Source organism: Lygodium microphyllum, chromosome 12, assembly GCF_053477565.2.
Source record: "Lygodium microphyllum isolate KBCC chromosome 12, Lygodium_microphyllum_v1.1.10, whole genome shotgun sequence".
Lineage (NCBI taxonomy): Eukaryota > Viridiplantae > Streptophyta > Polypodiopsida > Schizaeales > Lygodiaceae > Lygodium > Lygodium microphyllum.
Window position 1 is genome coordinate 47,242,793 of NC_141146.1, and position 15,117 is coordinate 47,257,909.

The following is a 15,117-nucleotide window of genomic DNA, read 5'->3' on the forward strand; positions in this document are numbered from 1 at the left end:
GAGGGTGGGATCTTCTCATCTGCTATGTAGGTAAATCTCACCATAGCAATTTCACAAGGTATTGAATGAAAAATCTCCTACAAGATGTGTTTAGATTCATTCAGGACCACACAACTGTAGAGGTTGTACCTTTTTTCATTTGTTCAACTTTTTGAAGGAAAAAGATGTAATCACTGATGATCCCCTTGCCAGTGAAGGTCCATGAGAGAGCAGTGAAAAATCACCATAGTTGCAATTATCTTTCACTTGCAGGACGCGGACACCCATAATAGCAGGACAGTGGTCCTATCATGGTAGACTGCAATTGCATCCCTTTGGAGCCTGGCTGCACATAACACCTTGCTGTCCGTTCATAAATACAGTGGCACACCTATCATTGTCTGCAGTATATCCCCTTGCAAGACCAAGGCGTCTAGCCAGATCCTGCTTCCAGCATCTATATATGTAGATACACAACATATGAGATCAGAGATTCACCACAGACAGTAGCCAAGCTAGACTTACCAAGCCAGTCCATAATCTACACCATACCAACCTTCCAAAAGCTATGGGCAACTGCATGCACATTGGCTCTGCCTGTCCAGCTCATGATCACAAAAACAAGATGCCTTCTTTAACACCTTCTCCTGCTTTGTCTATCGAAGTGCTGCACTGGTCCAATGGCCGGATCTCTCAATTCTGCGAGGAGCAATCACTTAAGGCAGCTGAGCTGATGCTGGATTTTCCCGACCATTTCGTGGTCGAGGTCGAGAAGGGGAAACATCGGCCTTCACCACTCTCGGCAGATACAGACTTGAAGCCCTGCCATGCTTACCTTCTTCTGCCCATGCACAGGATGAGCACAAGAATATCACAGGAGGAGATGGCCTGCTTCATTTCTGCCCTGTCCCACAACAGCCATCAAGATGTTTCTCCAGCTAGTAGTGCCAGAAAGAGCAAAGCCCCCAAGGCTGCATTTTACCGACACAGCAGGGTGACTCCACTGGTGCAAAATGTAGATGAGGATGATGATGATCATGCATCAGATCCTAGTCAGGAGCCTGATTCCATGATTCCTGCAGCATCTGGATCTCGCGGATCGGGCAATAACATTAGAATGAGAACAAGATCATGGGCGCCCAAGCTAGAGACCATCAGTGAGAACTTCCCTGTCACCGCATCCTAGCAGGAGGGCATTCCATACCAGAGGAGAGCACATATTAGCCATGCTCGAGTATCAATCATGAGTAATCCGTGGGGAGAACATGCATACATTCATGATCCACCAATGAATCATCAAACGAACAATGTGAGCTTTAGCTCGTCTCCCATGGCTGCCCTTCACAAGTGTATGTATAATTGCAGCAATTAAGCTACTGTCAGTCGTAGCCGCCTTCATCATCAAAGAGCTTGGATGCATTTGGACCGTTGAACCCTAATGGGAAAGGTTACAACTTACCACTACCTAAGGACACTTGGACCCTAATGCAAGCTCATGGGCATACATTGGGAAACTTGGATGCTCCAAAGTCTCAACTCTTGCATGAGTTGGGTTTGATGCTCACGAGTCGTTGCTGCTACTAGATCGCCCTATCTTGGAAGGGTTCTACGCTTCAAAGTGGAAGGGTTAGATGCTCATGAGTTGTTACTACATGACCCTATCTTGGAAGGGTTGGATGCTCATGAGTTGTTGCTCCTACTACTCGACCATACCTTGGAAGCATTGAATGCATTGGAGTTTGGATCCTTGAGAGCATCCTACAACATGTGACCATGCTTGTGAATACCTAACCATGCATTAGCATAAGAAGCGACTAAGCACTTTCTGCAACCCTGAGGAAGGCTCATCATGAGCTATGTTCTTGCTTCGTGATTATACCTTGGCATAAGATGACACAAGGGGGTGGATGTTCTAGAGAAAAATAGCTATCTTTCTCACTCCAATCTCTAAAGTCAATCTCTCATACCTTAATAGGCTATCACTAACTACAAAATGAAGAGCATTATGCTTTCCTCAACACAACATTAATCAACTTATTCCTAACATTAGGGATAGTCTCAAGAATCTTTCATTGTCATTCTAGAAAGTTGTAGGCTAGATAGAGTTATGGCCTTAGGAAACATTTTTGCTCTATTTGGACATGAAGAGAGCATTTGAACAAATGTGTGGTGCTTTTGTAACAAACTGACAACAAGTCCTTTGTTGCCTCTTGGGGCCATGTTCACTTCAAGGACAACATAGCATCTATCATTATGGCAAGCACATTCTTAGGGTATCAACCATTAGACCATAATTTCAATTTGAGAAATTACAAATCATTCTCGTTCTATGTCCAAAGCAAGATATCCAAGAGGTTAGATTTGTTAAGTTCAACTTTTGAGTTTGAAGCATTATTTCAACATCTAATCCAAAATTTTCAAACTTAAACTTGAAGTGGATAAACACATAAAAGATATTCATGGCTTTTTGTTGGTAGTCCTTTCTTTGGGTCTCATGAAAAAGGAGATAGTTGTACTCTTGGTTTAAAGTTCCTCTTCTTGCTTGAATAAATTGTGTGGAATTGTTGTGTATCTTGCTTGTCATGATCAATTGATTGAATGTGCTATGCATTCATAGAAAAAGGAGATAAGACTTCAAAAAAACTATGTGACAAATGTGGTACGCAAATTGGGTGATGTATGTGCGCGTAGTAAATGCCGGAAGGTCCCCAAGAACAAAGAACTCTACAATTCTTCATAAAAGCTAAAAGATAGTTTGCACAACATGAAACAAAAAGACAAATTGGGTGCAATCTCCCCCCATGCCTTGTGTGAGCGCTTCACAAGGCATATATTTATAAATTTATTTATCTCCAAGCTAAAAAATAACCCACTTTATGATTAGCATGCTTTTTGTTTTTTGCCCAAATATAAAGTAAGGTGTTTGGGCATCCAAAAGTCCGGGGCTATGCCCAAATAAAAATACCAAATAATGGAATACTTAACCGAGCGCCTATGCACATACAAAGTAATAAACGTTTGTCAAGTGCTTTAATAAATAAGCGTGCCTAAATAAATATTAATGCCACACCTTTAGTAATAAGACGCGTGCCCATCAAAAATAATAATTCTTCTAGATATTTTGAATTCATGCCATTGCCCGATGCTACCCAACGCCTCCGCTGCCTGCCCTACACATCAACTGAAGCACTCACAATTATTAGAAAGTAATAAGACCCACAAAAGTGAATACCTAGCAGTCTACAAAATAATTAAATAGGTTGGAACTCTATCCTCCTAACCTTAATTTAATTCGAGTGCGCACTCTAAACTCATAAACGTCCATTAATTTGATATGTATTTTACAAAATCACCTGCTGTGGAATCACCCACGTACACATTAAATTAATTTGATGCCCGAAAAGGACAGGCGTTCCCGTCAACTTCTCGCACATGGAATCCACCTTGTGTACGATCCCCAGCAAATAAATATAGTTTTATGGAATCCATCAAAAAACCTCACAGAATCCACCGTGGAATAAAAACCTCACGGAATCCACCGTGGTTATATGCCTCCTGGCATCATACCCCCAGGGTGGGATAGAAATTGTCCTCAATTGCTATTAGCTCAATGTGGAGCGAGCAGTGAGGGGTAAGCACTTAGGTCACGGGCGCGCGTGCATCCATTGGGCTTCTTCAACAAGATGATTTTTAAACTTAGCCAAATATCTAGAATATCTACAGCCAGTTCTAGTGGTCATAAATTCAGTATCTAGAATAATTTCAGGTTTAAGGATTTCACTTTATTTTTCTAACAAAGGAGGGTTTTCATAAACAAGGTGGATACGTAGTTGGCCTCTAAAAGGTCGTAACAAACTGATATGAAAACTATTATGTATCTTCCAATGTTGGGGTAGTTCTAATTTAAATGCATTGTCATTGATCTTGTGAATTATTTTGAAAGGTCCATAAAACCTAGGTGCTAATTTAACAACAGGGTGTTTCTCAACACTTTGCAATCTTCTCTTTTCAATGCGTAACCAAACATAATCATCAACATTGAAACTCGTGCTTTTCTTTTCTTATTAGCTTGTTTAGTATATAATTGCTGGGCTTTCACAATCATATCTTTAACTTGAGCAAAAATAGTAGCATGTATATTGGCAATATCATCAGAAGCTTTAACTTTGTTTGATAATGATGTGACAGGTGCAAGCAATCCATATCCATAAATGATTTCAAAATGTGCTTTATGAGTAGCTGTGTGTGGTCTATTATTGTATGCAAATTGAAGTAGGTGCAAATATGTATTCCATGTTTGTGATTCTGAAATTGTGTATGCACACAAAAGATCTAGAATTGTACTATTAATAGCTTCTGTTTACCCATTGGTTTCAGGATGGAATGCAAATGAGAAATCAATCTTAGTACCCAAATAAGCAAACAAAGTAGTCCAAAAATTAATACAAAATCTAGAATCACTATCAGAAATAATAACTTTTGGCAAACCATGGTTAGTGAAAACAGTTTCCAAAAACAACTGTGCAGCTTGAGATGTAGTTAATGTTTTCTTGCATGGTAGAAAATATGCTTGTTTTCTTTTTTTTTTTGCATGGTAGAAAATATGCTTGTTCACTAAATCGATCTACTATAGTCCAAATCATATCATGATTAGCTTGTGTGTTAGGCAAACAAGTTATAATATCCATTGAAATATGTTCCCATGGACGTTCACGAATTGGTAAAGGCATTAACAAACCATATTGCTTACCATGGTGTCGCTTGACTCTTTGGAAAATTAAAAACTCAGAAACAAAGCTAGAAAAATCGGATTCCATTTGTGGCCAGTAAAAATCTTCAATAAATGTTCTAAAAGTGGAAATAATACCTCTATGGCCTTGATATGGATGACAATGAGTTTCGTGCAACACAAATGATCTAAATTGAACAGTGACACACAATCTTTTCTCATAAAACATAAATTCATCAGAATAAGACTAAGAGTCTATTGGAATCCAGTTATTAGCAACTAATTTCTTCCAATCAGCTTGAAAATTGGGGTCATGGTCATAGGTATCCTTCATAGAAATAAGGGAATTAAAAGATAGAACATAAATATTATGGATACTTCGTCTTCTACTTAATGCATCTGCAATAACATTCTCTCTACCTGGTTGATATTGGATAAGTGGATGAAAACTTTAAATAAAAACAACCAACTTAATATGACTGTTTGAAATTTGTGGCTAAGGAGATGTTTGATACTTTGTTAGTCAATTTTGATCATAATTTTAGATCCCATTAGATAATATTTCCATTGATGTAAGGCTTGAACTATAGCTAATAATTCTTTATTATAGGTGGAATACCTCAATTCAGAGGGTTTAAGTTTGCAACTAGAATAGGCTATGGGATGTGAATCTTGCATGAGGATAGCTCCTAATCCTAATCTGTTAGCATCAATGACTACTAGAAAGAATGGTTGAGTAAAATCAGGTAATTGCAAGATAGGAGGAGGCTAAGGAGGGGGATTCAAAAGCTAAAGAGGAGGGAAAAAGCGAGGGGAGAACCAAAAAAGGAAGATGAGGACTAAAAAAAAGGAGGAGGAGGATAGATGATACTCTGTGGAGAACAGGGGAGTATTACGCGGAATCTGGGAGAAAGGAGGACGGATGGAGACGCCTCACGAAACAAACTAGACCAGGGATTCAAAAAGGGGAAGCTAATCTGGAAAGAAAAAAGGAGGAACAGAGTATTAGTGGAGAAGAAAAGTTGCCCACTGGGGTGTGCTCCTGATTGTCTTTGAGTCTCGGTCTGATGCTTTAGTCCAGATGGCAGCGATGGAAGAGCTAATTGGAAGGGTGTTAAAGCGATTGCAGGTAGCTGATGATCTTATTTTGGAGAAGACGAGACTCGATTGATACTTTACTACCAGTGGGCATCAATGGGGGTTTACCTTGGAGAGGACGCTTCGTTTTTCAGGGACGGGAGATCTGGTTGGTACTCAGGAAAAAAACAAATTCTAATACAGGCAACAACGATGGTGCTTCTGATAAAAAGAAGGATGCAGAGCCGTTTAAGTAGTCGATGATGATGATGGTGAGAAGTCTGAGCTTGCTGATCATCAGAAGGAGGGAAAAAGCATACGAAATTGGGGAAATGATTGTTTATGACATTATGGAGAGCAGGGGAACTTTCTGTCAGCCCAGTCTCTGTTTCAAAAGAGGTGAAGTTTTGCTTTGGCACATGCTCTGGCGCAGTGATCTTCGTGCCAGCTTGGCCTCCTCAGCCAAAAAGCCATATGTTCTGCTCGGAGCAAACTGCTCTTCCCTGATAGCGCACTTCCATGGAAGAACGGGAGCCCTTGGTGGCAGATAATTTGTGCGCTCTTTCGCCCGATCGTGACCGCAGTGTGCAGCCGTCGTTTCACCCAACTGGCGTAGCATCAGGTCCTAATCCGGCTCGCATTGTCATCGACAGCAAAGGCAGTAACTGGCATCAAAGCCCTATATCCACATTGCATCAGTGGGATAAGGGAAACAGTAAATCCTCCGATGACAGCCTGCCTGTTTTGGATTTCGACCTTGCTTTAGTGCGAGCGACAGGCAGAAGAAGAAAATTCTGATATGAAGGAGAGGATTGTCGTCTGATTTTACGGAGCGACTCGTTTGAGAAGTAGGTGTTGAGCTGATGACAGTGACCATCACGCAGAAGACCAGATAGAAACTTGCTATGGTTATATTTACAGAGAGCTATAAGGTTCAGAAAGTGACATTTTGCAAATTTTATTGCAATGTGCAGAAGAGCTTCCACATAAAAGTCTCTTTTATGGAACATTGGTTGGCCTATTGAATACTGAAGATTCAGACTTTGTTTCCAGCATTGTGAAACAAGTGCATAACCAACTTCAAGAGGCATTGAATTCAGGAGATTGCAATAAGATAAGGATATTATTGCGGTTTCCCACTGTTCTGATGTACAGCAATGTTATTACACCTACTTTTTTTTATTTTGGGACTAAATATATAGTAGCTATATCAAGACAGCTTCTTCAACACGTGTAAATGGTAAATCTTGGAACCTAATCACAGAAACATCACTTGAAGAGGAAGCTTGGGATTTTCTGAGAGCTGCAAATTGTCATTTATTGTGGTAATCCTGTTGGTACAAATGCTGCCAATGACCCAATAGAGTCAAATATATGTGAATATGATCAGGTTTTTTTTTTAGAGACTTCATCCCATCAGTTATGGCATTCTTACTTGATGGTAAACATGAAATAATCCGGAACTTCTTGCTTCACACTCTTCAATTGTAGTCATACAAATTTTGACTTCATTTTCTTGCCTGATTTTCTATCCTGAAATTTAACAAGGACTTCAGAAGTTGCGACTTTGCTTTCAAAATCCTTTGACAACGTTAAGTTAAATAAAGGGAAGTACAGCACGAGTGTAAGGCTCGGTGTCTTTTCTCATTGTAGCAATTACGCGTTAGTGTATGGAAACATGAAAAGAATAGATTTGCACAATGCACGAGGCTATTTTTCAATTGTTTGAGCACTTAATCATATACACATTTGCATCAAGCATCGTTAGATGGTATCAATTACAAGCTCTTGGATGCATAGGACTTGGTTTCTTTAGGACTTGACCCACCTAGAGAGAGTGAGCAACCTGGCTGTACGTGTAGATGATGGGTAAAAGGGGATGGATAAGTGAGGATAAGTGCATCCTTGGAATGATAAACATATCGAAACTCAGAGGGGATTTTGTTTCGAATGTGTCTATGTGTGGAAGCAGCGCATTGAGGGGCCAATCTCCAAGATGTAGGAGAGCTATAGAAGGGCCATGGCAATTAGCCGGTGGGGTGCCCTTGTGTGTGTAATATGTGGCATTTATTGTTGATATATGTATAATATCCCTTTGAGGAGATAAGGAAAGGAAACATCCATTGGATTACAGACTATAAAGGCACAATAATTAGTGTTTAGGATAGTGCATCCCTCGATAGACACTCCTGGCCCGCGAGGCCGTGTGGTGGGCTTGTTTGTTGAGGGCATGACGTCCGACTAGTGCCTTAGCCAATGCCGGCCCATTTTAGGTCCCATCAGGTTGCCAATGAACCGACCAACAACAAATCTTCAATGCTAAACATCTCCTTTCAGCGTCCTCTTGATTTCTGAGCAATCCATGCTAGACGAGCATCCTTCAATCGGTCTTCATTCTACTTCATGGGCATGAGCTGCCTCTTGTAGGAGAGAGAGGGAGGAGAGAGAAATACTAGTTTCTTATCTCTTTGCTCAGTGCATCAATTCTTGATCCGTTTATGGTGATGGAGGGCAAAGAATAGAGGCATCTCAGGCCCAAGAGGATTCCTCATGCCTCAGACTGATCAGAAATCACAAAAAAAATGGAGATTTGGGAGGCACCGAAATAGTGATACCCCCCTCCCCTCCCATGGCATTTCATTTTTTTATTTTTTTTTCCAAGCTTAAGATTTTAAACCCAAAGTATCTAGTTCATGACTTTTGCTTTCACACTTTCGGCAAGTGGATTTTTCAGTTTTGAGGGGGCAAAGGACGTCAGAATTGAGATCCGTCTAAATGGGTGATTCCATGACATTGAAATCTACAAAGCTGGGGCCCGTCCCACTCTTCGCGACTTCCAAATCTAGAAGCTGCTTCACAAACCCGAACCTTGCGGGGATTAAATGGGGGATCAAACAACTCGGAATGGAGATCCACCACCGTTTTATTTTCCATGAAAATAAGCACTAGCGCTTTAGGGACTTGTCACTTAAAATCGTATTGATTGCAGCTACTGCCTTCAAAGAAGTCAAAATTTTCCCTGAAATTCAAAAATTTTGGCTATTTTTAAGCACTTCTCCGCATCAAAAATCATTTTTCATTGGCGACTATGGGATAGGGTGACTCAGCCCGTCAAATCCCATAAATAGATCTACAGAAAAACAACCAAAGAAAGCATGTTGAGAGATCGAGCTCCACTCGTGATATGCCAGGGTGATCGTTGTGCATTTATGTCACCGACTTGTCAATTGCAAATGTGGTTGGTACACCGCCCATGAATAATAGCTAGATGACAGCTATCCTTATCTACTCTAGTTCGTGGCTCAATTAGTATGCCACCTTAGTTATTTGAGTTTGGTTTGAGACCGATATATAGGGTTCTTCTATTTCTTTGTATGAGAGTTCTTTTTGGCTTACACAACTAAGAAGAGGAAAACTGTTTTCAACCCCCACCTCTGTGTGTATTCCCCCATTGTGCAAGCAAGAAAGCTACAAGTGAGACTCCTTCCTTCTCTCCCACAATCTTGACATGGTATCAGAGCCTTGTTCGTGGTAAGGAGCTCAAGAAAGCAAGCCAAGCTCGCGGTGTTCTGGTAAGAGGAGCAGTGTTGCTTTCATTTTCTGTTTTGGGAGCAGATCTCTGCAGGTAGCACAGCCGGAAATTGCAAGAGTGCATTGTCTCAGGTTGAGACGTCCTTCGCGGTGAAGCAAGAGGGCACTATATGCTGCGAGACAGGGCTTTAGCCCTAGGCGACCCTGTTTTTTTGATTTGAGGCCATTTCGGGGCCTGTTTTGGAGGCGGAAGTTTTCTGCACGCACTCAGAAAAAGGCCCAGTTTTATGCTGTGCGACCACTGTTCTACAGGTCGGTGAAAAGTTGCTGTAGAAATTGCATCGTATGCTTGTGTGCAGAGACATTGGGAGTTACAGAATCATCCTTGTTGCCTGTTGATGCAAAATTGTCACTAGGAAGTGACTGTGTGGTCAAATACCACCTTCGTCAATTTTGCAGATTAGCCCTTGTGAGGCTGAAGCTGTGTTCTTTGCAGTGACAGAACTTTTTGCAGTGTTCTGTAATGGCGTCTGATTCTCTCTCACAGATTGTCACTGAAAAGCTTGACAAGAACAACTTCCAAGCATGGAAGTTTAGAATGACGAATTTCCTTATGGGAAAAGGATATTGGGAATTTGTTGCAGGAAATGAAGAAGAACCAGTTCTTTCTGATGTTCCCAATCAATAGCAAATGCAGGCATTTAAAGCATGGCATGAGAGAGCCAGGAAAGTTATGTACTGGCTATCTATCAGTATTTCAGACTCTATGATTGTGCATATTCAGGATGCAAGTACGCCAAAGGAGGCATGGGATACTTTGTCAAAAATGTATAGCACAAATATTCAAGCCAGGAAAATGCAGCTCAAGCAAGAGTTGCATAATGTGCAAAGAGAAAATATGAGCATCAATGACTACCACATGAAGGTGAAGAAGATTGCAGATGCACTTGCTTCCATTGGGTCGCCAGTGGAAGATGATTATTTAGTTTCTGTGACCTTGAATGGTCTAGGAAAGGATTATGCACAGTTTCGAACATCCATTTCCGTCCGTGAAAGATTTCCTGATTTTGAGGAGTTGATTGCTCTTCTAATTTCTGAGGAGCAGAGAAATGGTGGTGCATCTTCTTCAGGAGGAACTTCAAAAGAAGCTGTCTTCTACTCAAACGCTGGAAGAGGTAGAGGCAGAGGTAGAGGAGGCCGATCTGGAGGCCGTGGTAGAAATCAGAATATGCAGCAAACTCAAGAAAACCAGTCCTATGGAGGGGGACGTGGTAACTCTAGAGGCAGGGGGAGCCAAAGAGGTCGTGGTGGATGGCAAAGAGGGCAAAATGCAAACATCAATGTTGAATGCTACTACTGTGGTAAAATGGGTCATATGGCTAAAGACTGCTATAAAAAGCAGAATGACATCATGAATGGAAAACTGCAACAATGAAATTATGCATCTTCCAGTAGACAGGGTGATGACAGAAATGAGCATTTGTTTATGGTGCAGCACATGAACAATTCTGTGACAAGTGCAGAAGAAAGCAATGATGTATGGTATGTTGACTCAGGTGCATCAAACCACATGACAGGTCATGCAGAATGGATGGAGGATGCAAGGAAAATGGAAAAACCAGGATTTGTGGAGACTGGTGATGATACTGCACATCCTATTGTGCAGATTGGAAAAATTCCTTTGTCTATGCAGGATGGGAAAAAGAAATACCTGTCCGATGTATTTCATATCCCGAATATCACCAAGAATCTAGTTTCTGTTGGTCAAATGGTTGAACAGGGCTTGCAGGTCAGATTTAATCCTCATGGATGCTTTGTTGAGGATATGAAAAATAAAGGTCGCTTGATAGCAAAAGGAAAGAAGAAGGGCAGAATGTTTACGTTGGATGCAGACATGTCTGAATTGAGTGCAGCAATGTTTGCACATGGGACCGGTGTAGTTGCAGATATTGATATCTGGCATAAACTCATTGGTCATGTTAATGTACAGCGACTTAAATCAATGCAGGCCCAAAATATTGTTGCAGGATTGCCCAAATTCAAGGTTGCAGAAATGCATAAGATATGTGAAGCCTGTCAATTTGGAAAACAGGCAAGGAAACCATTTCCTAGACATGTTCAAGAGAGTAAGAAGCCATTGGAATTAATCCACTCTGATGTGTGGACTACTAAAGCTGCATCTCTTGGAGGCTGTCATTATTTTGTCACTTTTATTGATGACTATAGCAGAAAAGTTTGGGTGTATTTTATGAAAAAGAAAAGTGAAGTTTTTGGGCATTTCAAAACTCTTAAAGCTATGGTTGAAAAAGAAACAGGTTTGCAAATAAAATGCCTAAGGTCAGATGGAGGGGGAGAGTACCTCTCAAATGAGTTTGCAAGGTTCCTGTAGGAGCATGGCATAAAGCAGCAATATTCATGCAGTCATACCCCACAACAAAATGGAATTGCAGAAAGGAAAAATAGGCATATTGGAGAGGTATCTCGTGCCATGCTCAATGAAAAAGACTTGCCAGATTTTTACTGGGCTGAAGCAGTTGCTACAGCAGTCTACATAATGAACAGGACTCCCACTGCAGCAATACATGGGATGACTCTAGAGGAGAGGTATACTGGTAGGAAACCAGATATTTCTCATTTGAAAATTTTTGGTTGCATTGCCTATGTACATGTGCCAGATGAGTTGAGATCCAAGTTGGATCCAAAAGCTGAGAAGTGCATCTTTATTGGTTACTCTCTGCAGCAAAAAGAGTATAGATGCTATAACCCTTCTACTCGTAAGTTTACAGTGAGTAGAGATGTTGTTTTTGATGAGATGAGTAGCTGGTATAAACCAGTAAATATGATTGATGATGTAGATGCACAAAATGGTAATGCTGCACAGAATTCACAGCAGCAATCACAAAATATTAGTGGACCTTGAGCGTCCTCTAGCAGTGGTTCACATTCTTCGCCATGGACAGGCAGATTGAGATCAGGAGAATCTTCTCAAAGCAATGCAGATAGTGGTATGCAGGTATCACGAAAAGGAAAAGAGAAGGTTGATCAGCCCATGTTTGATGTGAATGCAGGTCACTCTTATGTGGATGGTGAATCCAGTGGCTCAGAACAGAGCATTGATGATGAGTTGGGTATTCCTTCTATTGTTACACCTGGAGTAAGGAAGACCAAGGATGTTTTGAGAGCACCTGGGAGTGAACCTACTTTGCGCAGGTCAACCAGAGTTAGGTATCCTGTGGATAGGCTGAAATATGATGGATTTACAGCCATTCACTATGCATATATGGTCAAACTGATACAGGAACCAGAACCCACTTCTTTTGAGCAAGCCATGGGAAAAGAAAAATGGGAGAAAGCCATGGATGAAGAAATGGATGCCTTGGAAGCAAATGCTACATACGAATTGGTACCTTTGCCTAAAGGTAAGAATGCAATTGACTGTAAGTGGGTTTATAAGGTGAAGCACAATGCAGATGGTTCTGTGAACAGATACAAGGCAAGATTAGTAGTCAAGGGGTATGCACAAACATATGGCATTGACTATGAAGAAACATTCAGTCCGGTTGCAAGGATGGCAACCGTAAGAGCAGTCATTGCTATGGCTGCATCAAAGGGATGGTCTTTACATCAGATGGATATAAAGAATGCCTTCTTGCATGGTGATTTGCAAGAAGAGTCTATATGGAGCAGCCACCAGGTTATGTGCATGCTGTTCATCCTGAGTTTGTTTGCAGGTTGAAGAAAGCCTTGTATGGCTTGAAGCAAGCACCTAGAGCATGCTCTAACAAGATAGGATAGTATCTTGTCACTATTGGCTTTCAGATTTCCAAGGCAGATTTCTCACTTTATGTGAGAAAAACAGAGAAAGGTATTATGCTACTTGTCATTTATGTTGATGATTTGATTATGACAGGTGACACTGATGAAGATATCCTTCATGTGAAAATGCTATTGAAGCAGAAGTTTGAGATTAAGGATTTGGGAGAGCTGCGTTATTTCTTGGGCATTGAGGTGATTAGATCACCAAGTGGGATACAGTTCTTGCAGAGGTAGTATGGATTGGACATGCTGTCCAAATATGGGATGACAGGCTGTAAGCCTATTTCAGTTCCTTTGGAGCAGAATGTGAAGCTAAGCGCAGATGCAGGTGAGCTTCTGGAAGACCCTACTATGTACAGACGCATAGTAGGAAGTTTGATTTATATGACTATTACCAGGCCAGATTTGAGCTATGCTGTTGGATTGGTAAGTCAGTTTATGCAGGCTCCAAGGAAACAACATTTGGATGCGGCTAGACGCATACTCAGATATATGAAGTCCACATTGTAGTATGGACTATTTTATGAGACTGGGGTTCAGATACAGTTACATGGATACACTGATGCTGATTGGGCTGGTAGTATTTCTGATAGACAATCTACCAGTGGATATGTGTTCTCTTTTGGGAGTGCTGCAGTCACTTGGAGCAGCAAGAAACAGCCTACAGTTGCCTTGTCGAGCACAGAGGCTGAGTACAGGGGTGCAGCAATGGCTGCATGTGAGGTAGCTTGGTTGCACAAGCTACTTTATAATATGCATCAGTCTACAGATGGGCCAGTTGTCATTTATTGTGACAACATGAGTAGTATACACTTGGCAAATAACCTAGTCTATCATGCTAGAACAAAGCACATTGAGGTGAATTATCACTATGTGCGGGAAAGGGTTTTACTAGGTCTTATTGATCTAGTTTATGTCAGCACAGAGGATCAGGTAGCTGACATATTCACGAAGGCATTGGGTGCAGAGAAGCTGCGCAAGTTCAGAGACCTGCTTGGTGTGCAGGAATTGGGATTGAGCTTGAGGGGGAGTGTTGAGAGATCGAGGTCCACTCGTGATATGCCAGGGTGACCATTGTGCATTTATGTCACCGACTTGTCAGTTGCAGATGCGGTTGGTACACCGCCCATGAATAATAGCTAGATGACAACTATCCTTATCTACTCTAGTTCGTGGCTCAGTTAGTATGCCACCTTAGTTATTTGAGTTTGGCTTGAGACTGATATATAGGGTTCTTCTATTTCTTTGTATGAGAGTTCTTTTTGGCTTACACAACTAAGAAGAGGAAAACTGTTTTCAGCCCCCACCTCTGTGTGTATTCCCCCATTGTGCAAGCAAGAAAGCTACAAGTGAGACTCCTTCCTTCTCTCCCACAATCTTGACAAAGCATCAAGCTGATACAGAAAGATATGCATCGAAACACATCATAGTTCTCACCCTCCCCTTGGACAAAACCAAGGCATGAAATCCACGAGGAGTAGGCCTAGCATATTCTGACTGAAAGACCAATGCTAGTCACTAACCAACTGCTCCAACACAGCCAAGCTAAAAAGAACAAGCAAAGAAGTCATCCTAAGTGGTGGTCTGAACTACCTACCTAACTAAGGACAACTCAACTAGGAGCTCCTACTAGGTGAGGACTCCTATAGCCTAATCAACAAATATTATCTTTTAGCAGATTGGGTCTTTAGCCTCTTATTTTTCATACTGGGGCATGTAAAAAGGAGAGAGGTAAGCATAGTGACCTAAGGAGAACAAGGCATCGGCCTCAGGTCCTATCTCGGTACCCAAGAACCTACCAACCCCTTGCAAGGCGACACTTAATCATTTTCTAGCGCTCACTTTTATTTTTGCTCCAACCATCTTTTATTCTTATTGTTCCAGCTAGATGCCACCCCTAGGAAGACAACACATTAGCACCGGGTCTGACTCGTCCCTAGGAACCTACTAGGCCTTTGTAAGGCGATGATCAACTACTTAAAAAT

The 15,117-nt window shown here is 41.3% G+C and overlaps 1 protein-coding gene across 1 annotated transcript; it reads left to right on the forward strand.

The window, feature by feature from the left end:
- The first annotated feature begins 205 nt into the window (after positions 1–205).
- LOC148027726 (uncharacterized) lies at positions 206–2,325 on the forward strand. The gene has a single exon (XM_087689423.1). It carries the CDS (start codon positions 548–550, stop codon positions 1,163–1,165), a length of 618 nt encoding a protein of 205 aa, XP_087545549.1. The 5' UTR covers positions 206–547; the 3' UTR covers positions 1,166–2,325.
- Positions 2,326–15,117: the final 12,792 nt, after the last annotated feature.

Coding starts and splice junctions, on each gene's coding strand:
- LOC148027726 (XM_087689423.1), top strand. CDS start 548: ATGGGCAACTGCATGCACATTGGCTCTGCCTGTCCAGCTCATGATCAC.